General features: G+C 39.9%; 2 protein-coding genes across 5 annotated transcripts in view; both read left to right on the top strand.

The window, feature by feature from the left end:
- The window catches only part of CSDE1 (cold shock domain containing E1), a 34,132-nt gene extending 24,743 nt beyond the window's left edge, over nucleotides 1–9,389 (top strand). For all 4 annotated transcript variants that reach the window (XM_081120986.1, XM_081120985.1, XM_081120988.1 and 1 more), the window contains 8 exons: nucleotides 486–593; nucleotides 1,164–1,339; nucleotides 1,932–2,044; nucleotides 2,676–2,795; nucleotides 5,760–5,938; nucleotides 6,669–6,832; nucleotides 7,619–7,751; nucleotides 8,091–9,389. In XM_081120986.1, the coding sequence (XP_080977112.1) occupies nucleotides 486–593; nucleotides 1,164–1,339; nucleotides 1,932–2,044; nucleotides 2,676–2,795; nucleotides 5,760–5,938; nucleotides 6,669–6,832; nucleotides 7,619–7,751; nucleotides 8,091–8,138 (1,041 nt within the window). In that variant the 3' untranslated portion in view covers nucleotides 8,139–9,389. The remainder of the gene's footprint in view (nucleotides 1–485; nucleotides 594–1,163; nucleotides 1,340–1,931; nucleotides 2,045–2,675; nucleotides 2,796–5,759; nucleotides 5,939–6,668; nucleotides 6,833–7,618; nucleotides 7,752–8,090) is intronic.
- Nucleotides 9,390–9,524: 135 nt separating this feature from the next.
- NRAS (NRAS proto-oncogene, GTPase) lies at nucleotides 9,525–19,125 on the top strand. The gene is made up of 7 exons (XM_081120559.1): nucleotides 9,525–9,647; nucleotides 10,141–10,268; nucleotides 12,322–12,500; nucleotides 14,370–14,529; nucleotides 15,098–15,221; nucleotides 15,553–15,594; nucleotides 15,701–19,125. Exons 2-5 carry the CDS (start codon nucleotides 10,158–10,160, stop codon nucleotides 15,215–15,217), a joined length of 570 nt encoding a protein of 189 aa, XP_080976685.1. The 5' UTR covers nucleotides 9,525–9,647; nucleotides 10,141–10,157; the 3' UTR covers nucleotides 15,218–15,221; nucleotides 15,553–15,594; nucleotides 15,701–19,125.
- Nucleotides 19,126–24,497: the final 5,372 nt, after the last annotated feature.

Genomic DNA, 24,497 nt, shown 5'->3' with positions numbered 1-24,497 from the left:
ACTTGAATATCAAGTACTCTGAACTGTGCTAGACTCTGTACCAAATAAAATTTCTCATGCATTGGTAAATATATTGATTAACATTATATGCAAAGCATTGTGAGTACTATGAGAGATTCAAAATAGGTGATACAAAATTTCTTGCCCTCCAGAATTTCTGCCTGGTTGAAAATACATGCCCAGTTTGATTTCTGATTAGCCATGAGAAGTATGAAATAGGTGTGTTGTAAATTTTCAATAAGGTTTCCCTCCTTAACAGGAAAATTAGGTTCATAAGACTGAAGGACCCAATTACAGCAAATTGAATCAGTTCTGGCTTAAGGCAAGACCGCCTTTTATTCATTTGAGAAATCTACCTTTAGCGTCCTGGATTAGGAAATTCCTATTGGTAATTCGTTGGCTCAAAGGCCTATAAGAACTATAGCTGCTTTTATATTGCTTTTTTGTTTTTCATTCTTTTCATTGTATTCTGTCTTTTCCTTTAGGAGGCTGAGGATGGTATTATTGCTTATGATGATTGTGGGGTGAAATTGACTATTGCTTTTCAAGCCAAGGATGTGGACGGATCTACTTCTCCTCAAATAGGGGATAAGGCAAGATAATTCTGCTTATTTTAGAGTGGGATGGTTGAAGGCTGTCATCTTAATCATTAATCCTGCAAAATGGTTTCTTTATTAAGTTTTCCTTAAAATTTTACTGCTTACAAGTTAACTATATGAACATCTTCCTATTTAAAAGCAACTTATTCAGTTAGAACAGGGTCTAGCAAGCTCTTCGTTAAGCTCTTTCAGGAGCCAGTATTTTTAAACAGATAAGATATACCTAAGTCACTTAGCTTAGATAAAATTGATATTGGTAAGAAAGTTAAAACAGCCACTGAAACACCACCAACAATTTTACATTGCTGTTCAATTTCCTCATACTTAATACATCTGGTTTTCTGATAGCCCTCCACAGAAATTAAGAATTTATCAGGAATACACACTGGAGAACAAAACTTGATCCTCTGTGAAAGGTGGAATGAGACATACGAGTATTAGTTTTGGTGAAAATCTCTTCTGTCAGAGTGTTTAAAAGGATATTTGGAGTGGAAGGCATGGTCTATGTGAAGAGCTTGGTGTGGCAATGACATGGTATATTAATGAGCATCTTACTTTTCACAGGTTGAATTTAGTATTAGTGACAAACAGAGGCCTGGACAGCAGATTGCAACCTGTGTGCGACTTTTAGGTCGTAATTCTAACTCCAAGAGGCTCTTGGGTTATGTGGCAACTCTGAAGGATAATTTTGGATTTATTGAAACAGCCAATCATGATAAGGAAATCTTTTTCCATTACAGGTGAGGAATGCCTTTTTAGGAACTTACAGCTTACTGTTCATTCTTTGGTTTTGGAGTCAAAAATATTTAGGATTGGGTGGTTACATATTTTTAATCCCAAATTTTATATTAGTGAAAAGTTAATTATCTACCTTTATAGAGAGAACATGTGACCAAAAGATGTAGAAAGGCCTGTACATGTTTTGGACATTGGATAGGAGCCTTTCTGTTTCAGTGAAAGAATCCTATTTTATATGTTGCTTCCAGAGAGTGATACATATGATTTGATGTTGTAAGATAGCATAGTGGTTAAGGGCATGGGATTTTAGAACTGGACAGTTCAAGTTTGAATCTAGGCTCTACCACTTACTATGTAACTGTTATAGAACAAAATTAACAGCTTGGTATCTTAGTTTCATTATCTTGAAGGTGGGGATAATGGTACCTCTTCATAGGGTGTTTTATGAGGATTAAATGAGTCAGTACATACAGTATGCTTAAAACGGTATCAGAGGTAGGCACACCATGAATGTTGTTATTCAAGAAACAAAGGCTACTGTTACCTTGTTTGTGATCATTGCTTATTTAAATACCATTTTCTTTCCCCCCTCAGTGAGTTCTCTGGTGATGTCGATAGCCTGGAACTGGGGGACATGGTCGAGTACAGCTTGTCCAAAGGCAAAGGCAACAAAGTCAGTGCAGAAAAAGTCAACAAAACACACTCGGGTAATTTATTCAGTCTATGTTTTCAGGGTGAGAGATGAGGGATAATAAGCTGGGAGAGGGAGCAAAAAATCCAGTTCTAGATCAGTGGTTCTCTAGATGTGATCCCCAGATTCAGCAGTATCACCTGGCCACTTTTTAGAAATACAGGTTCTCTGACCCCACCCCAGACCTTCTGAAACTCTGGGGATGGGCAGTCTGTTTTAATAAATCCATCAGGTGATTCTGAATAACACTGAAGTTTGAGAACCACTGATCTGGATATCTTAGATTATTTGCTGTATTTTCAATATTTTTTCTTTTTTTTAATTGTGGTACACTTTAAACTTTTTCTTTTAATGCTTTTAGGGTGGGGGGAGAGAGAAGCATCGATGTGAGAAAGAAGAAACATCTATCGGTTGCCTCCTGCCCCCTCACTGACCAGGGGTCAAACCCACAACTTGGTTATGTCCCCTGACCAGGAATTGAACCCACCACCTTTTGGTGTATAGGAGACATTGCAACCAACTGAGCCACCCGACCAGGGCCAACCAATCTTGTGTTAACATTTGTTCTGATGATTTTTGTTTTCTTTCCTGTGAGATAGAGTGTAAATAAAATTGTTGAGTGAGATATACACACTTTTGTTTTATAGTGAATGGCATTACTGAAGAAGCTGATCCTACCATCTACTCTGGTAAAGTCATTCGCCCTTTGAGAAGTGTTGATCCAACACAGACTGAGTACCAAGGAATGATTGAGATCGTGGAGGAAGGTAAGAGCATCTCCATCAGATTGTAGAAGTTTGCATTCCCTCAGATGAGCACTTTGAAGATTTTAAAATATGGTGGTTTTGGTTGCAGTTTTTAGATTCCTTAAAAACAATTGCCCTTGCTGGTTTGGCTCAGTTAGAGCGTCAGCCCTCTGACCAAAGGGTCTCGTGTTCTGTTCCAGTCAAGGCCACGTATCTTGGTAGCAGGCTTTCCTTCGCCCTCCCTTCACTCTCTCTGAAAAGCAATGGAAAAGTATCCTCGGGTGAGGATTAAAAAACAAAACAAAAAAACAATTAAGGAAAAGTGACTTTCTTCCCCGTGCTTGGTTTTTACTTTCATACCCCTGGAAATGAGATCAGCCTGGGTTTAAGTAGTAAACAAATGATTACTGTGTGAACATATGACTGATATATGTGCAACTAACTGCATTATATTGAAATAAACTGAGAACAAAAATCTTACACTAAAAAAATGCATTTATTATCGTCTGATAACCAAATATTCGCAGTTCATACAACTCTGTAGTTTTCTCCATTACTCACTGGTTATTTACATGAGCATTAACAAGTTTTCCTGATTAACCATTCATTTACATAAACATTCTTGCTTCCTGTAAAAGTTTATTATATCTATTCCTTAATACCTTAGGGTTCCATGGAGATTCTACCAATTACTGGTCTCTAAGCCAAGGCTCCCTTTATGTTCATCTTCTGCGTTCTCCCCATCTTCAGTAACGCCCTGAGTTCTGATGCCACCCCTCACCACCAACAGTTACCACCTGAAAAGACCAACTTCGTGTGTGAAATAATTGAGTTGATTAGAGGATTCGAAATTCCAACCAAAGATGATAGCCTCGCTCACAAACAGAATAAATCTTGTGTTGTCTAGGTCTCAGAGAGAACATACAGTGGGGAAGAGTAGGTCATTAGAGAAAAAAGTGAACCTTTATAACCTGTTTCTTTACCTCATGAGGTTCTTAGGAATTTCTCTTTTACGTGGAACCAGTACCCCACCACACACACCTCTCAAATATGAGTTCATTTTATAGCAAACCAGTCTTTTAAACTAATGCCATGATGACACCATACCCCTAAAAGGGCCTTGGGGATATGGGCAACTAACCCCTGAGATAAGATCAAATCGCCCTTTTTCCTCCCTAAATTCGAGTTTTACTTTCTTTGCATTCTCAGCCCCTCGATCCACTTACTCTGCAGCACTGGCTATAAGATATAGTCCAAAGCAAGGATTTTGTGGAGAAGGAATCTTTTCTGAAATCTCTAAGCCTAGAGTTTTCTGGGACAGGTCGCATTTTCCCACTTAGTGGAGAGAACAGCTCTTTGCTTATTTAGGAATATAGCTGTAACTCGGTAGAAGACCACGAGCTTTGGAGTTGGGGAGACCTAGATCTGAACACCAGCTCTTCCACTTCTAGCTATATAACTTTGGACAAATTACTTAAATCTTAGCTCAGTTTCTTCATCCTTAGATGAGAATAATATCTTCCACCTCAGAAGGTTCCGTAAAAATTAAGTATGAGTCAGTTTAATATATGATAGTTACCATTAACACCACTATATCAAGCCAACTGTCTCTAATCCTTATGCATGACTTGATCTGTTGGAAGTAGCTCCTCAAAGTTTATGGCTCCTGTATGTTTGAAAAGAAAAGCTTCACCTACCTGTAAAATCAAGGGAATGGTTAAATGGATTTGCAGTTCTGAAGCTTCCATTTCCACCTGAATTTTTTTCGCCTTTTCTCCACCTTTGTTGGTTCAATGGACTCACCATTCAGGTGAATTGATAAGCAGCTGAACTCTCAGGCCCGGTTTTTACCCATAGTCTACACTGACCTTCAGCCCACTTTTCCCTCTAGGGAAGACCTCCACAAATATGGTGGTTTGTTTTTATAAACGTTATTTTAAAACACAGCTGTGACCACTCTTTTACATATAGAGTGGGCAAAAGTAGGTTTACAGTTGTGAGTACCTGAAACACAGTTTACTGTATTATTTATTAATTATTTCGTTATTTTCCATACAAACAACTCTAAGTCTATTTTTGCCCACCCCTGTATTGTCTTTGCTAGCTTTTTGGCTACAACAGCAAAATTGAGAAAGTTGTGAGAAAGACAAGATGACCTATAAGCCTAAAATATTTACTATGTAGCTTTTTTTTTTTTTTTTTTTTTTTTAATCCTTACCCGGGGATTTACTCTTCATTGATTTTAGAGAGAGGAAGAGAGAGGGAGTGGGTTGTGGGGGAAAGAAAGAGGAACATAGATGTGAAAGAAACATTGATCAATTGCCCTCCGTGCATGTTCTGACTGGGGATTGAACCTTCAACCTAGGTATGTGCCCTGGCTGAGAATTGAACTCGCAGCTGTTTGGTGTATGGGACAAAGCTCCAACCTGGCCAGGGCTCTAGCTCTTGAAGAAAAAGTGTGCTGAGCCCTGATTTAGGAAAAAGGTGTCTGTTGGTTTGGGGGAGTCACAATCAGAACAAAGAAAGGAAGGTGGAATGGCAAAGAAGTTTATTTACATTGTCTTTGCCTATGCCTTGCTTATTGTTTAATATCCAATTGGGTATGCGTCAAAAATACTTTGGTTGGCTCAGATTGTGAACTTGAGAAGATAATCCAGTAGATCATATTAGCAATCTATAGTGCTTTAAAAGCTCAAATATATAGGTAATGAGATTGTGAGCGATAGTGTTTTTAATTTTATAAATGTCACTTAAACCTGTTCATTAACTATTAAGGTAATAATGAGCTATAGGTTCTTGTTTGTTTTCATTGTAGTGTTTAGCAGTTAGCATTTCATTGAAGCTTTAAAGTAGAACATCTCAGGTGAAAAAATATTTTTAGGGAATGTGATACATTTTTAGCAGCTTATAATTTTATTAGAATCATCAGCAGAGGGCTGTTGTGAAATACTAGCTTTTAGTCTTTGTACCTTTTTCTCCTTACAGGGGATATGAAAGGTGAGGTCTATCCATTTGGCATAGTTGGAATGGCCAACAAAGGGGATTGCCTGCAGAAAGGGGAGACTGTCAAATTCCAATTGTGTGTCCTGGGCCAAAATGCACAGACAATGGCTTACAACATCACACCTCTGCGTAGGGCCACTGTGGAGTGTGTGAAAGATCAGGTAAGTGGCAGTATCTCTGGATCTGAATTTAATCCTTTTATGAGTTGATAACCAAATAGTAGCCAAAACCTTGAATTTTTTTCAGCCAAGGGGGAACCATCAACGTTCATTTGGTTTTTATTTCTACTTTACCCTTTTTTCAATAATTTGTAGTATTAATAACTGTCATTACATGATGGGGAAAATAAACTTGGAGTGAGATTTCCAGAATAGAAAGATTTTGTACATTTTAAAAGTCACAACTTCTTTTGCTGACCGTCACACAAGGAAAGAAACCATGGGTAGATAAGTGTTAATAAGCTTAGGACAAACAAAACTATTTCTAGTACTGAGATCTCAAGAAAATCCCTTGAGTCCTCAGGGCATTTTTTAGTATCTGTACTGTGAATAAAATATTTTGTATGGCTGTTTTTTATACTACTGTAATAGCTTAATAATTCCAGAAGGGGTCAAAACAATGCATATGTTTATGTAACAGCTCCCTAATGATTTTATGTAATTCAAAATTTTAGCTCATATAATATATGAAGGCACAAGGCAGCCTTTCTTTACTTACTTCAGCCAGGCTGTGACAGTCATGGCAGTCATTTCAAATACATATTTTTGAACTGGCACATCATTAATACCATGTTTTTGTAAACCCCTTCTTGTTAGGGTCACACGTTGTGCTTCATTCAAAGTGTACTTCATACCGCCTGTGGCATGTTTGTTTTTTGTTTCTTAATTTCAGTTTGGCTTCATTAATTATGAAGTAGGAGATAGCAAGAAACTCTTTTTCCATGTGAAAGAAGTTCAGGATGGCATTGAGCTACAGGCTGGAGATGAGGTGGAATTCTCAGTGATTCTTAATCAGCGCACTGGCAAGTGCAGCGCTTGTAATGTTTGGCGAGTCTGGTGAGTTGTTGGATTAGCAATCTCCCTGGACTGGCTCTTAGCATGCAGTCTATGCCTTACCATATTTCTTCACTTTTCCGTCTCTGCTTTCTTTATCCTCTTGTGCCACTTTCTTGTTACTTCTTACACTTTGTACGTCTTTTACCTCTCATCTTCATTGTATAAACTTTTAGTCTCATAAATCTGTCCCAGTGGAATATTAATTAGGCACTTGCTATATAATACATTTTAAATATAATAAGGTGATACAGTCCTTCTTAAAGGATTTTGCTTATATCTTTTTTGTGGGGTGGGTTTTTTTCCCCCACTAAGCCATTTCTAGGTTCTGTGGTGCTTAAAAGTCTAATTTTATAGTTTAGCAATTCTGGCTCTATGTGTTTTCTGCTTTTGGGGTGTTTTTTGTTTTTTTTTTAAATAACATTGTTATAGTGCTGGGAGTCTCTGGAAATATTTCTTCATATTTATTTAACTCTTCCAAGGTTTTTCACATCCTCTACCTTGTTTTATGTGTCTGTGGAACTGGTCTTTCTGGTTACAGACCAGTCTAGGGATGACCGTCACCCAAATGATTCTTCCAGCTCCTATGCAGTAATAAACCTTGAGTTGGGAATAAAAATATAAACAAACTTGTCTCTCCTGTCTTGCTAGCTAGCTGGCTAAATGAAGCAAGAGTCCCCCCTCATTAAAACTGAGTCACTTGTGTAGTTAGGTGAAAACACACTCCTGTAAGTACTTGCTTTCTTCCCACCAAGTGTAGCTGCTTCTCACTTCTTGACTTTGTTACAGCGAGGGCCCCAAGGCTGTTGCAGCTCCACGACCTGATAGGTTGGTTAATCGCTTGAAGAACATCACCCTGGATGATGCCAGTGCTCCTCGCCTAATGGTTCTTCGTCAGCCAAGGGGACCAGATAACTCAATGGTATGAGGGTATACAAGGTTTAGGGGAAGGTCCTATTTCAAAGTATCTCAGCATAAGGAGCATCAGTATTGTTTATAACTAGTTAGGACTCCCTACATATTGGTTTGGTCCCCAACATAATGGTTACTTGCCGTTAAGAAGCACAATTCCTTGCTTTCCTGATACTTGGAACATAGTTTTAAGTAATAGATCAGGAAGGCTTACTATGTGAGATTTCCTCTGGGAAAGAATTATGGTTAAGATGATTCAAAGTAATGCTTTTGAAGTTCATTTTTAAATTGTGAATGGGCTGTGATTGCCGTGCTCTAGGTCATTAACTGCAGTTTTATTTTTTCACAGGGATTTGGTGTAGAAAGAAAGATTCGTCAGGCTGGTGTCATTGACTAACCTCATCCACAAAGCACATCATTAATCCACGATGATCAAGTGGGGGGGGTTCTGGTGAAGGGTTCTGAATATCTCCCTCTTCATCCCTCCCCAAAATCTGGAATACTTATTCTATTGAGCTATTACACCAGTTTTAACACCTTCCTCGTGTTATGTTTAAAAAAAATAAATAAATTTAAGAAAACCATTTTAAAATTATGCACAGTTGCAGCCTGGAAAACTTAAGGTGGCGCCTTGTAGTATCAATTTTAGGAGCTTTATTTGGTGCATTTAACGCAACTGGTAATTGCAAAATCCACTTCGCCCGTGTAAGTGAAAACTATAGACTGTTACTTTGTTGGCTGTATGAAATTCTGCACTTGATATTTAGTATATACTCTACCTTCACTACTTCTGGCAGGATGTCCTGCCTTAGCACTCAGTTGCATTCTTTTCCTTTTCTTTCCTGTTCATTATGCTTAAATTCTGAGGACCATATGAGGGTAGACTATATTAAAGATGAAAAACATTTGTATAGGCAAACCATTTCCTTAAGTTGATGGCCAAATGTTAAAATGTTATTTTTCATATCATTTATAATCTTGTCACAGTCCACTTAACGAATTTCGGTTAGATTTCAATGAAAATTATCTTCCAAAGTAGTTTCTTTTTTCCTGGGAGGGGTGGGGGGTAAATTTACTAAAATTAGTATGTATGGTGCAGAATTTCATGCAAATGAGGTGTGCCAGCAGCGTGATAATTTAAACGTATTTAAACAAAGACGAATGCACAAACTTGCTGCTGCTTAGATCACTGCAGCTTCTAGGACCCAGTTTCTTTTACTGATTTAAAACAAAACAAACAAAAAAAAAAATAAAAAAATTGTGCCTGAAATGAATCTTGTTTTTTTTGTAAGTAGCCGCCTGGTTCCTGTGTCCTGTAAAATACAGGCACTTGACCCTTGGTGTAGCTTCTGTTCAACTTTATATCACGGGAACGGATTGGTCTGATTTCTTAGCCCTCATTTTGAATTGGCCACTTGCAGGGTCCCTGGCCAGTGAACTGAAGGCTTTGTCTAAGATGACATGGGTCAGCTCAGGGGATGTGGGGGAGGGCGCTTTTATCTTCCCCGTTGTCATTTGAGGTTTTGATCTTCTCTGGGTAAAGAGGCCATTTATCTTTGTAAACACAAAACATTTTTGCTTTCTCCAGTTTTCTGTTAATGGCGAAAGAATGGAAGCGAATAAAGTTTTACTGATTTTTGAGACACCAGCACCTAGCGCTTTCATTATTGAAATGTCCTGAGTGGGAGGGGCGGGTCTGGGTGCGGCCTGCCGCCTGACTGCCGGGTCGGAGGCCCACGTGGCCGGGGCGGGGACACGGGCGCCCGGGGCGCCGACTGATTACGTAGCGGGCGGGGCCGGAAGTGCCGCTCCCTGGTGGGGGCTGTTCATGGCGGTTCCGGGGTCTCAAACATTTTTCCTGGTGGTGGTTCTAAATCCGTTCGCAGCGGAAGCGCCGGAGCTTGAGGTAAGGCTCTGGCGTGCGTAGCGTTCGGCTTCGGAGCACACAGGCGTCTGGTTATTGACAGGCATCGAGCGGGATCTGCGAGCTGGAGACAAAGGCCCTGGGCGGGGGTCCTTCGTTCTGAGCCCTACGGGGGAGATCTTTGGAGACAGGCGGGGGAATCAGAAGGAGGGACGGCCTGCACGCAGCCCCCCATAGCCGAGAAGCCTTGAGGGAGGAGCAGGGAGGGGGGATTCCTTTACCTTAGGCCGAGGGCGGGGCCCAAGGACTTGAAAAATAGATGAGGGCGGGGGTAGCTAGACTGCGATTCAGAATCCTGAGACCCACAGGAACTTGTGTTGTGGGGTTCCCGAGTCACTTGGAGAATCAAGTGGAGGGTCACGTGTATGGGGCCGATACATTTCAAACTCCAGTTTTAGTTGTTATTGATTATAGAAAGCTTTGAAGTACTGTAGAGGTGTCTCTCCAATTAACCCTAATTGCTGCTTTCCCGCAGGTTCTTGCTGGTGTGAAATGACTGAGTACAAACTGGTGGTGGTTGGAGCAGGTGGTGTTGGGAAAAGCGCGCTGACAATCCAGCTAATCCAGAACCACTTTGTAGATGAGTATGATCCCACCATAGAGGTGAGGCCCCATGTGGTCCGCTGGCCCCACCTCTTTGCCTTCCGCTTACCCTCGCCCATACCCCTTAGCTAAGGGAAAAGCAGGAAAGAAAGTGGAAAGTGATTCTGGGCGCTGCGTTCAGTAATACAATAAATAGTTTCATGTTTGTGGAGGAGTTTATGTTTATGAGCTGCTGAAGATTTTCTAAAAAGACATTTTTTAACAGTTCTGTAAACTTGCAGAGTCAGTGTTGAAGTCATTTAGTTTCTTCATATATGACAGCTCTGTTTTCCAAGAAACACAGGCCCTGGGTAGAGCGACTGTCTGAATGATATAGCAGGATGGAGATAAAGGATTCAGAGATCTGGTGGTTCTGCAATTTTAATTTTCTTAGCCTTTTGAAGCAGCCAAGACTGGGTTGGAGTAGAAGGAACAGGAGATTTTGAGTCACTGTGCCTAGGAATTCAGACCCTCTTGGCGTTTTGTTTAGTCCTGTGGTACTGAGCAAATCAATCTCACTGAGCAAATCAATCTCGCTGAGCCCGTTTTCATTTATTACTGGAAGCTTGTCCTGCCTGCTGCACAGGGATGACGTGAAAAATCAAATGTGTTGAATTTTTTGTGAATGATAAAGCACCGGGTAAATAGTACTTATTTAAAGGTCCTGTTGTTTTTGTAGGAGTTCATGTTTAAAGACTGGCTTCAATGAATGGCAGAAAACCTTTAAATAAAAGGCCTTGTAATTTTCTTCAATTTAGAAATGTGTAACTCTAGAGACTATAGTATTTAATCCACACCCTGGTCTTCCTACCACCCGGCCACTGAGTGTTTAATGCAAGGTAACTCTAACTTGGCCTTATTAAAAATTATTCATTAGTTCTTTGCAGAACTCTTTGTTTTAGGATTAACAGCTTTCGTATTAATAGTTAGAACCTTTTAATATTTTTCAGAGTTTTAGTTATTGTGAGGTAATTTTACATACAGTAAAATACGTAAATGTTAGATCTGCAGCTCAGTGACTTTTTAAATGTGTATACACTTAAAATATTCTCAGATAAAAATATATACTATTTCCTATGCCCCAGAGAGTTCTCAAATGCCCTTTCCAGTCAGTAAACTCCCTTACCCTGCCAGGAAATAACCGCTTCTCTGACTTCTGTTATCATGAGTTTGACTAAGATCTATATAATTTTTATTTTGCTCATCTCTTCAGAACAGTCAGACACTTAACCATGTTTCATGCTCTAAGAAGTTTTGGCGATGTGAATTCTATTTAATTTCAAAGTACAGTCCCATAATGAAGTGAGTTACAGAGGAACTAACTGATCAGTGGGCTGGGATACTAGGTTAAATTCTGTGTTTGGAGCCAGATCTTTTACTAAGTGTGGTGAGGTTATTTTATTTGACTTGAATTCCCATAACAAATATTAAAATACAAGTAAAATTTTTGCCTTCAAGCCAAACCGAAAGTATGTTTTCATATGATCTATGTGTCTGCCTTCCTGAGGAATTAATCATATCTATACTCTGTTTGTAACTTTTAGGAAATTCATTGAGGAATATTTCCCAAAGATACAGGACAGCCTGTCATGATGAGAAAAATAATTTGGTATTATGACCTTGTCTGAAATAAAAAGTATTTGTTAGTTTAGTCATAAACACAAGTGATACTTTAACCAGGGCCAGGTTATAATTGGTGGAGGTATGTTTAGAATTTTAAATGTACAATAAGCAACTCAAATAAGAAAAGTGCAGCTCATACCTTAATAAAACGTCCTGTGATTAATCTCTAGTCTTAACTGCAATAGAGCTGCCTTTTAAATTACCATGTTTTTTCATATTTTCCAGGAACAGTGTTCCCATTTTCCTTTCTGCAGGCATGTAGGATTTGGGGCTTTTTCCCCAGGAAGACATTAAGTATTTTCTGTTTGTGATTATATATTAGCAGTTTGAGAGACAAACCGGAGAGACAGAAATGGGCTTGAGTAGGAGCTTATTTAACCTTGGCATTAGCATTGCATGCCCTGTGGTTTTAATAAAAGTTGAATCTCCCTCTTCCCTGCTCCCCCCACAGGACTCGTACCGAAAACAGGTGGTTATAGATGGTGAAACCTGTCTGTTGGACATCCTGGATACAGCTGGCCAAGAGGAGTACAGTGCCATGAGAGACCAATACATGAGGACAGGCGAAGGCTTCCTCTGTGTATTTGCCATCAATAATAGCAAGTCATTTGCAGATATTAACCTCTACAGGTACTAGGAGCATTATTTTTTCTGCAAGGGTGACCTTTAAGCGTGTCCTGAAGCTTTGTAGGGGCATGAGGGTGCCACATAGGAAAGAGGCAGCTTTTTTAATTATGAGAAGAGTTGGTTTTACTTTGTTTGACATGGAGAATGGGTTATTACTGAAAGTTAATGCTGAAATTTATTCTGTATACTATACCGTGGCTGGACTGTGTGCTAGTATATCAGTGAAGCTTGCCAGTGGGAGTGATTCAGAAGTAGAGGTGTTATGAGATCACAAAGGAATTGTAGAGAGGAAAACACCTGAGATACATTCAGTAAGTAATAGAGATGATGCTAGGAAGAAATGGGGGTTAGCTAAAGAGGAAAGCGGGGCCAAGGAATGTAAATTGGTCTTTCTCTGTAAAACCGTAAAGCTTCAAAGCTTGAATGGACCATAAAAAAGAAAGAACAACATTCTGGTTTTACAGAATCAGAAACAGTTCAGAAGGTAGTTTATTAGGATTCTGGAGTCTCGACTTACTAGTAGCAGAGCCAGGACCAAAACTCCAGGGCTTCTTTTCTTAGCTCTTTGTTCTTTAAGCAGAATGATGTCATGGTTAAGAATATAGATGCGTGGCTCCGTCATCTATTAGCCATGGGACTTTGGGGCAAACTACTAAATCTCTGTGTCTCAGTTTCCTTATCTATAATATGGAGGTTATAGTACCTACCAAGAGTTGTGGAAGTCAGATGAATCAATAAATATGTAAACCGTTCAGAACAGCACCTCACACATAGTAAAGCACCTGTGCACAGTGTTCTTCCCGCAGCCTTGAGTCTGGGCTTATGCCCCATCCGTATGAAGAAATCTATTCACAGAAACAAACTAGTCCAAAATTGAATTCAGTGGGGGTTTTTTCCTCCTAAACCTGCTCTGCTTTCCACTTCCTCTCTGGAAATAATAGCAGTGCTAAATAAATGCCCAGCACTTAGCAAGCACCTAATATTTGCTGAATTTCTAGAAGTCGTTTTTCTTTTTAGGCCGTCTCTTCTTGGGCTACTGCCATCGCCCCCACTGGAATGCATTTCAGGCGTATGTAATCCAAGGGCAGGGTCTAAAGCAGTGCTGTGCAGTATGTGGGGGGTTTTCCAGTTAATTAAAATTAAAGTTGAAAATCAGTTCCTTGGCCATATTAGCCACTGACTTTTTGAGTGTTCAGTAGCTACATGGGATTAGTGGATATAGTTGGACATCACAGATGTAGAATATTTCCATCTTTGTAAGTTCTGTTGGACAGTGTTGGTCAAGAGAATCTAGAACAGTCTTTTCCAAACTGCTCTGTGATATGTCTTAAATGTCACTGCAGGGAGTACTGTCAGTTGGGAGTTCCAGCTTCTTTAATAAGAGCAGTTCTGGTGTTTTCTATTTTATATCTTGGGCTCCCAGCTATAATTTTGTTTGAAGGAAACAGGACATCAGCCATCTAGAGAAGTGGATAAATTGCCTTCCATTAAATACCATCACACTCAAGGGAACCTCAAAAAAGTTATTTAGAGTCAGTGAACTTTACTTTTTGCACTTCCAGCCTTAATCTAAAGGGTGATCCAGAGTTGCCAATTAAATCCAGAGCCAAACTCTTTCGGGAATCAAGGAGCCTAAGAAGGGCATGTGTCAAAGGAGACTGACCGTCCATTTCCACTAGAAGGTGAACTGGTGCTTGGCTTCCCTCTGGCTGCTGAATCAAGTCTGAACCAGCCTCATTATGCTGGTAGTAGGGGGAAAGTGAAGCTCACTATTAGAAGCTAATAGGCTAGATAAAATTTGCTGGGCTCCTCTGTGCCCTCGCTGTTTGTTCCTTCCACAAGCTTATTCTTATAACATATTCCCTCTTTTAGGGAACAGATTAAGCGAGTAAAGGACTCAGATGATGTACCTATGGTGCTAGTAGGAAACAAGTGTGATTTGCCAACAAGGACAGTTGACACAAAACAAGCCCACGAACTGGCCAAGAGTTACGGGATTCCATTCATTGAAACCTCAGCCAAGACCAGACAGGTAGAGTACAGCTTCCAGCACCTGAAAAGGGCTTGTTGAAGGCAGAAAAGTTTGGTTGATTGACTCTTTGCTAGAGATGTGACTCACATTCTTTGTTCTTAGGGATTTTTAATAGTGTTCTATTTTAATTTTCAGTTTAAACCCAAAATGAACTTGTTAATATTCTGGTGTGGCATTTTTACCTTCCACATTAACATGCACGAATGTTACTAGAATGAAGACCTTTGATTAAAGACACTTATAAGCATTAGTCTTTTCTCCATCAATACCGGCCACTGTTTAGGGTTTAAGATCTTTTGAATGGAGCCTTTAGAGCGGGTGGTTCTGTATGTCCCAGATTACCAATTTTCCTTTGCTTGAATGTTATTTTTGCAAAACGTGCAATTTGTATATCAACCTGTTAATGTGATTCAATAGGAATGATAAATTGAGTGTCCTCTTTCTGCACCACCCTATTTTATCAGTTAATGATTTAATCTTTGGAATTCTAAATCCACATAAAGAAGTGAGAGAGAGCTTACAATTTGGATTGTGTCTTTGAGGCTGTCTTTGTCATTTTCTTTTACAGGGCGTTGAAGATGCCTTTTACACGCTGGTAAGAGAAATACGTCAGTACCGAATGAAAAAACTCAACAGCAATGATGATGGGACTCAAGGTTGCATGGGGTTGCCTTGTGTGGTGATGTAACAAGGTGAGCGTGTGGTCTCCGGGCATAATTATAAATTGGGCAGTTTAGAGGAGTGTTGCTGTTACTATTTTTTTATGTTGTTTACCTGAGAATTTCCACTCACAGCTATAAAATGTTTTCCTTATGGTGTCCTTCCTAGAGTACTGAGGTCTAAACTGTTTTCTAAACATTTAAGTATTTTACAGACATTGTTACATTGTCAATAATATTAGAAATTAGAAGACATTATTTATGAACTGTATGAATACCCCATTCTTGGCACTGACCAGGAGTTGGAACAATCACTACATCAAAACTAACTGATCATGGCATGGTGTGTCTTCTTTTCTTATAGATACTTTTAAAGTTCTAGCATCAGAAAAGAGCCACTGTCAAGGTAGGACAAGTTTGGAAGAATGGATGATCATTCATGTTGTTTTCTTCACCTTGTGTTTCTTACACTCTCTGGGGGACGTTTACAGACACTTTCCATCTCATTTCAGCTGCACTGACACCCTGGTCCTGACTTCCCTGGAGGAGGAATGAGTATTCCTGTTGCTATCTTCAGTCTCGCAAAGAAGCTCCTGCCACTTCCCCAGCTCTCAGTAGATCAGTACAACATTCTCTATTTGAGAAGTTCTCAGAATAACTACCTCCTCACTCGGTTGTCTGACCAGAGAAATGAACCTCTTGTTACTCCCCAATATTCTTCCACCCTGAGTTCTCCCCACACACACCTCCACCACCCCAGGTTTTTCATCTGAAAAGCAATTCATGCTCTGAAACAGAGAACCAAACTGTAGACATGAAATTCTCTAGAAAACCATGTCTTGAGCTCTAACGTAGCAACTGCTGGTGATTTTTTCTTTTTCTTTTTACTGTTGAACTTGGAACTATATTGGTTTTTGGAGAACTGTCATAAGTTACTGTTTTGCTGAGAATATAGTTAGTGTTGGGGTTTGGTTTGTGTATTATATTCTATAAACTGGCGTCTGCCCTGTATTCAGAAACACACAGGTGAATACAGACTTTGAGTCTCTCTAGTCTTCTCGACTTTCATGCAATTAAGTCTAACTTTCACAGCGAAGTGCCTTTTTCCTAGAAGTGGTTTGTAAGCTTCCTTTACCATACTTCAGCGGAGTGGATGTCTCAAAACCATTATACGTGGAAATGAATGTCTGAGATATGCCTACGACCTGTCTACCTTTGAGAGAAATATACACCGATATGGTAGCAGATGCCATTTCTTAACATGTATGAAGTTGGCTTTCCAGAGACCTGTTTTTAGGTTCTCCCAAGAGAAAGAGGAAACTGGAAACAATTATAAATAATTTCACTTAATTTTTACCTACGCCCCACTTTTTTTCCCGTAGGTTAACTACCTATGATACAAAATGTATGTAATTTGTTTCTTCCCACTTACTGATAATCTAATGGTCAATGAACTTCCATTCGTATTTAAATTGGGGTTATATCAGAAAGTTCTACATTTGCAGGTGTGCAAAGTTGTAACAATTGGATGCAGTTTTCTTTAATATTGTGATCAATGAGTTTCAAACCTCAAACATAATATATTGACAGACACATTTTCAGGGCATATCATGGAATCTTAATGATGTATATAATTGCCCTCAGTCACCTTTCGCCCCACCCTCTGTCCCTCACCCACAGCAACTGCAGTTTGATGAGTCGTTTTAGTTGAGTCGAGTGTGGTGCTAAATGGACCAGTGTTACCGATCCAAATCTTGAGCAAGCCAGTTAGCATCCTGGGGAGAGAAATTCCTCCGAGTTTGCTCATTGTGCCAGTAACCCCAGCTGGTAGTTTTGCCAGCTGTATGCTGTTATCCTGCAAGGAAAGGCCAGTTAACATGAGCTCTTTACCATGACTGAAAAAGCTTGCTATCCCGAGGAGGGTCCACGTAGCAGTCCTTAAAATAAACAGTCTGGACTCATTTTTGTAGCCACATGGAAACTAAATGAAACCAATATTTTTCTGATGTTTTTTGAGAATGAGGGTAGCTCAGATCAAAATTTTTAAAATTTCCTTTATTCACAATGTTCTTTGAAGGGTTTAAAACAAGGTGCAGATTAATTAGTCTGTGCGTGCGAGCTAACAGAAGATGGTGTGTTCAGAACATGAGCCTTCGGATTGGAATTGCTGTTTGAGAAAGGAATGGAAACATAATGAATTGTTAGTTTTAAGGATTTGGAGACTTGACTTTTCCATTTGCAAATAATATCCTGGTAATTCTAATGAAAAAAATAGACTTAGATAACTTTTGATAAAAAGCCTACTTCCAAAATGGCCACTTTCTGTTCTGATCTCTTAATGTGTAAATACTTACTGAGATCCTCTGTCTTCTAATACGAATTTTCACTTATTGAGCAAACCCCACACTGCCGTGAACTGAATTCAGAAGGGGAAGAACTCTGTACTGTGTCCAGCGTAGAATGAACTCAGAGAGCCGTGCTCCCTGGTGTCCCAGTCCTGTTGACACCTGGAAGCAGGAACTCGCTGCTGCTTTGTTTCTGCTGCTTTTGGAGCATCTCTGTGTCACTTTTCTCTAGGCTGGATTGAGGCTTGTCACTGCAGTTGTCCTCATGGTCATTGTCTTCCTCTTCCCCTTGTCTATGTGACTGACAGCATGATTCATTTTCTAATGCCTGATTAGGGGGAAAGTAACTGATTGGGGCTCCTGTGCCCACAGCCCTTGTATGTATGTACCTGTCACCCTCTCAATTACGTCGTAAGCACAGAAGCATCTGAATGGAGCCAAAATTCAGACTTGAAAATGTTCTTTCCTTAATAGCTTCTCAAGAAGGTACATTTAGGTGTGAATTTTGGCACAATAGAGTGACAGAGTTACAGTTAAATGCTGACTAGCTTCAGTTGGTGTATAAAATGTGGTGTTTAGAATATGTTTGTAATTGCTAAAAACAATTCTAGTTTACCTCAAAATCTGAAAGTCCCTCTCCCCAAGTTAAGTGCCTGGCCAGCTGTCGTAAATTACGCATTACTCTGTTTTTATGATGGTCTGTGTGAAGGCTGCCGCGCCTAATCTGTTAGCGCTGTGTTTGCTCGCACAGCCACCTGGAGACTGTTACTCGGTGATACAGTATTGTGCTCGTTCCAGTTTTCACTGAGGAGGGTAATGGGTAAAATATTCCCAGTGTGTACCTTAGTGGGCCTCACCGTTAGTCCATCGTTCTTTAAACTGCTGTGAATTTTTTGTCTTGACTTGAAAGCAAGAAGAGAGAAACACTTTAAAAGAGATATTTTGCTTTTTCCCATTCCAGAATTGGTGAGCGTAATCATATTTTGCTTGACATTTACAGTCATGAACTCTCAAGCTGGTAGCTACAACCAAGAACCAAAAAATGGTGTACTCTGCTTCTTGTAATCATCTCTGCTAATAAATTACAGGAAACAAGGATCATTAATTCGGGAAACTATTTTATTTGGCTGGTTTCCATAAACAAGGGACTGTAACTTTGTACATCGTTGTTCACCTTTGCTGTTTCTTTAAGCAGTCCACTGTGCCACAAAATTATTTTAAGGTGCTCCCTGTAAGAATGGTTTGAAAAGTGTTCTTGTTGTCAGAGTAGTTGTAGATATATTGCAGATACAACTGGTGATTTTTAAAAGCCTGAGTACTGCCTAAGAAGCAATTGTGTGACTTCTACTCGAGAGGGAAGGGATGATCTCAATGGATGTTGTATGACTTTTATATTTCTGTGCCATCAATTATAGGTCAAATGATTGTGCAATTCTGCTGTTTAAACGGCAACTATTGGCCTCCTTGGCCCTAAATGAAAGGGCTGATGTTTTAAGTTGCCTATTTTATTGTAAATTAATCCATCCTAATTTTTAAAAATTTGGTTGAATGTTTTTCTTTTTAAATGTTTAAAAAATAAAAACTGGAAGTTCTTTGCTTAGTTATAATTTTTTTCCTGCTGACTTGCCTTTATTGAAAGTTAATATTAGTTTCAGACTTTTGGATGTGACATTTGGCCAGTGTTGGAAGATCTGAGTTCTGAGATCTGAGCCTGCTTTAAATTATTACTTTGGGGGTGATGCATAGCCATGATTGATAACTATATGTCACATTGATACGAAGTGCTTAAAACTACCTCTGGAAATCTGTCATCTCATCTTTACATTACTGCACAGTATACCAGTCTTGGTACAATTGGAAGACCATCGGTCTAGGAGCCAGAGAGCATGGGTTCCAACTATAATTTTCTACGCTGGCCCACAGTGTCCTCATTTGCAAAATAGAGAAGTTGAATTAATATATCTCAAATTTCCAGTCCTAATTAACAAGACATGTTTATGAGAGAATGCTGTCAAACCTGGGCTTCTCCACCTAACAGTGGAACACTGATTGTGAAGACCTTGGTTTACTCTACCAAAGATGTCAAGTTAAGTGGCAAATACTGTTTCTACATGGGGCTACCAGAAAGTATAAATATTTAAGATTGTAAAATGCATATGAAAAAGAAATAATCATGGATTTTGTGTATCTAAACCAGATTCCCCCCCTAAATCAGTCACCTGTGCTTCATATCAGATACTTTGTTCTGCTAATATTTAACAACCCCCCCCCCCCCAATATCTGAGAAAGAGGAAAGGTTGTTTTCTTGCTTCTGCTGAGAGCCGCTATTCTGCTCAGCAAAATGAAGCTACAGGGAGACAATGAAAAAGTAGCTAAAGAAGCTTGTTTATTTGGAATGTGAGGGGACCTCCTATGTGTCTGTGCTATTAATAATGGTTTCTGCTCTCATCACAAGCAATACTGGAGGTCCTTAAAAGGCCAGCATAGTTGCATAGTTATTTGATATCCATAAATACATGTAAAGGGGCCAAGAGGCCGTGCGAGGGATCATTTTGCAAAGCTAGACATTCAGACACTGTCCAGCCCCATGACTTCAGGGCACAGAGAATGTCCAGTACCCAGATGGGAAGGGTATGCTTGTGGTGCCTTAACTCTGGGCAACGAAATGTGGTCTCATCCCTTAATAAAGAAAACGAACTCTAGGAACATGCAAAATACACGTATCAGGTACCCTTTGCGGTGCCAAAAGGAACAAAAGTTTCAGGTTCGTGAGCTGGAAGCCGACCTAGTGAACCGATCAGTCTTATCTGGAGGCTTTTTGTCTTCGTGATTTACTTCACACTTGCACCAAAATAGTTTATCTATTAACGTACTGGAGGGGATGGGGCCCGTGTTATTTTCAGCTTAAAAGAATGAACTTAGCCTCTCCTTAAAATCTGTATTTGTAATAGAGATTACCATGAATTTATAGGAGGCATATAAAGAGCACCTGCTCCACTGGAGTTTAGTATCAAATGTTTCTAAAGATAGAGGCAGCTACATGCCCAACGGGAAGACGTGGTTGGAACTGAGCAGTTGCCTACCCGGCTTTCAGATGCGGGAGCCTGAAACACTATCCGGGGAAGGAGAAGCAGTCTTCTAGAATGGCCGCTGTGGAAGTGATAAAATCGGCACTGATGACATTCTGTAAGAGCTTGAGGTACATGAATTACATATGACATTTAGGTCTGAAAGAGAACCTGCACGTTATTTTAAAACATCTTAATATAAATCAATTCACATTTGCAGCTGAGACCCAAGATCCCTGATAAAAAAATTTTTTTTAATTAGTGGAATCAAATTTAAAGACATTTTGAAAGTTAGATCAAGGAATCTCAGTTTATGCTCGTTTTATAAATTTGAGAAGTTTGACATTTAATATTAAAGTCCAAAATGAAACTCTAGCATGGCATGTGAACTGAAATTACCAAGGCCTGTGCCCCTGTCACCCCATCATTCTGTAGATGCTGTGACGTTTGGGTCCCGCTGTGAGGCACAGCCACGTGCCCTAACAAAATGTATTTGTTTCATTGGCTCAGTGAAATGTCCTTGTGACTTCTTGTCCCAGTTCGTTTAGCGGGTTTTTACTGAGCACCTATTATGTGTCTCGCCACTGTGCTGCTCTGGGCATACAGCAGCGAGCCCGATAGTGCTTCCCTATTCATCTCTTATATTCAATTAAGATCTCTCTCAAACAGAATTTCTTAGTTGCAATTTGGTGATTGTTTCAGAGCAGGACATTGTTTACTCTGACACATAACTTATCTAACCCTAGTGCTCCAACAGCCGCCCTCATGACACTGCCCAGGGTCAACACCTTCCCAATTTTTCTGGGAATTCTGAAGGCTACCCGAGATGCTCCAGAACCTGTCTCATGCCTCACTGTCACCTGGGCCTCTGCTTTTCAAGTCAAGGCTCCGTGGAAACAAAGTATTTAAATAGTGCTTTGCAGTTTCCAAGTGCCCTCACATACCTCCCCTCATTCAGTTCTCCACAGCAGCCATGTAAAACAGGAATCCGTTTTACGGATGAGAAACTGAATCCACTATAAATGGATGGATTTATCTCAGATTTGAACCCAGGTCTCCTGATTTCAGATCCTGTGCTCTTTTTGGTTTCCTAGTTTCAATCCATGCTGCTCAGAGCCCCTGGAATGTCTTTTGAGAAAATCTGAGTGGGTGGGGCTCTGCTCTTCCTCCCTTGCCCCCCCCAACAGAAGCAGCCCCACTTTCATCGCCGAGGCTTCCATTCAAGGTTTAGTTTGAAGATTTCATAAGTTGAAATATAAATACCACTTGACTTCACCAGTCTACTCCTACAGCCGTCTATCAAGCTGGGAATCACCGTATCACCTCCTCAGGTCTCATCCAGAGCCCACTGTCCTCTAGGCGCAGTGATGGTCCGCACACGACTTAGCAGCAGCGAGGCAGCACATGTCACAGCAGGGCCCGGGGACCTGGGCTGCAGTCCCGCCTCTGCCACTTACTAGCTGGGAGGCCTGGGCCCAACCAGTTTCTTGTACATGAATTTCTTCAACTGTAAATGGAGATAATAGTTCCTCAATTTCTATAATAATAGTTCCTCAACAACAGTTCCTAAAAGACTACGATAGTGAAGATTCAATGAATAAATATGTTTTTTAAAAACTTGGAACAGAGCCCAGCACTGTTACGGCGTGGACCCCATAGCATGCCTTCCTCTCTCTTCCCACAGAACTTGAAGTTCAGGTTGTTTTGTTCAAAGCAAGCTGCTGAATTTCAGTTCCATTCCAGAGACAGGAAATAAAGTCAGTTTTGTCTCGTGGAAAAGTTTGAGTCTTGTAAATCTGACTTATTTTTAGGCGTGCATGGGAAATTATTACTGACAGGAAGACAAAGCTGAATCCAGAAAAATACCATAAAACTCCACAGGGTCAGTTACCCTCCAAATGAAAACTCATTCCTCAGGCGTGAGATAAGCATGATACACCTCTAACAGGGCGACAGGAAAGAGTCCCCAGTTGCTGCTGGCAAGAGGGCTGTGTTCCCAATCCAGAAGGTGTAATGGGCCTGGACCGCCCGCCACTGAAGCGATGTAACGGGTAAACTGATTAATCCTGGAAGTTTATACTGAGGGCAGCCAGGAGCCCCATGGAACCATGAGTGACAGGCCACTGGGGGCGGGGGGGGGGGGGCAGGTTTCACAGCAGGAAGGAGACCTCCTGCCGCAGAACAGAAGAGCTTTCTGCACAAAAGGCAGCAGTGATCCGTGTACAACTTATTTCTGTTAAGTGTCATCTTCCCAGAGGACCCCAGGTTACAGGAATCTCCAGCTCAATGAAATACCGCAAATCTCCCCTTTAAAAAAACATGTTTGTCACTTGAAACCTATATAATCTTACTAATGTCTCCCCAATAAATTCAATAAAATTTTCAGAAGCCATGTTTGTAAATTTGTTATTTGCAACTTTGAACGTTTCCCATTGGAATAGTGTTCTAAATGACGGTAGGGTTCCCGGGTTAGCTCCAAACAACGTACTTACGGCTGAAATAGTCTAACAATTTTCTAAAGACACAGAAAATAATACTCTTGCTAAAAACTAAAGCAAAAAACAGAATTAAATGAGATTGGTTTGTATTATATCCTGATGCTTGAAGAAAAGCAGGCTTAGTTACAGAAGGCGGAGTAGATGGAGACTTTCCCATCACAGGGAGTTTCTGGGATGTTCCTGTAAGAACGACAGACGAGTATCACATGATCTCACCTGCAGAGGAATCTAAAGGGCAAAATCAGCTGGTGAACAAAATAGATCCAGTGACAGGAGCGTGGAACAGACCGAGGGATCTCAGGGAGATTAACCAAAGAACTTACAGGATAAATGCGTAGCCCACAGACACAAGGGTGGCGGAGGCCTGGGGCTGGGGTGGGTGTGGGCGGAGGGGGTCAATGGGGGAAAAAGGGGGACATATGCCATTCTTTCAACAATAAAGATAGCTTTTTAAAAAGCCTCTGGGGCGGAGGGGAGGGAGAGGAGATAATAATAAATAAAAAAGAACTGTAGATGATAATAGGACTGGAATTTGTCTTGTTTTGCTTTACTTTAAGTTTGGTTTTTTGGCTTTTTTCTTACAATAGAAATACTTCTTCATGATATAAAATACAAATAAACCAAAAGAAAAGAAAAAATTGCCGCCCTCTGATACCCAGACAGAACACTGGTGTAAGGTACCCAGGCTGTTTCCATTATGGATCATGATATATAAATTAAATGCCTTTTTTTTTTTACAATAACGAGATTTTATTGTGTATACATCTTTGCAATATGCTTTTTCACTTAATAAAATGTTTAGCACTTCCCGTGTTCATGTATATTCTCCGACATCATGACAGGTCGGCTCACCCCGCTTTCTGGCTGTTACAATGGTTTGGCTACAACTAACATCCTTGAAATACATCTTTGAGTACCTGTGTAATAATTTCCTTAAGATAAAGTCGTGAAAATGAAATTGTATCCATGGATATGTGTATTTTAAAGGCTTTTGATAAATGTATTGCCAGATTTCCTGCCAGAAAGGCTAAAATCTTAAACTTCTACCAACCACATACAAGAGTGTCTATTTCCATGCACTAAACACTGAGTATTACAAGAAACTGCTTCTTTTAAAAAAATAATAATCATCAAATATGCATCAAATTTTATGGGAAAACAAATAACTGAATTATTTTTTAAAAACAAAATATTAGAATATATGCAGTTTTAGAAACTCCTCATAGTATAATCAATTATTTTTTTCTAAACTACATCAGCTGGAATTCTCAAGAAAACAGTCTCTTAAGATCTTTTCATTTTTATCTTTACAAATAATTGTCTTCATATTTTTTGGGTAAATACCCAGAAGAGGTATTGCTAGATCACAATCCTATTCTTAATTATCTGAGGAACCTC

The sequence above is a fragment of the Miniopterus schreibersii genome (assembly GCF_964146895.1).
Source record: "Miniopterus schreibersii genome assembly, chromosome: 19".
NCBI classification, from domain to species: domain Eukaryota; kingdom Metazoa; phylum Chordata; class Mammalia; order Chiroptera; family Miniopteridae; genus Miniopterus; species Miniopterus schreibersii.
The sequence above is the reverse complement of the archived record's forward strand: the minus strand, read 5'-3'. Positions and strand labels throughout refer to the sequence as shown.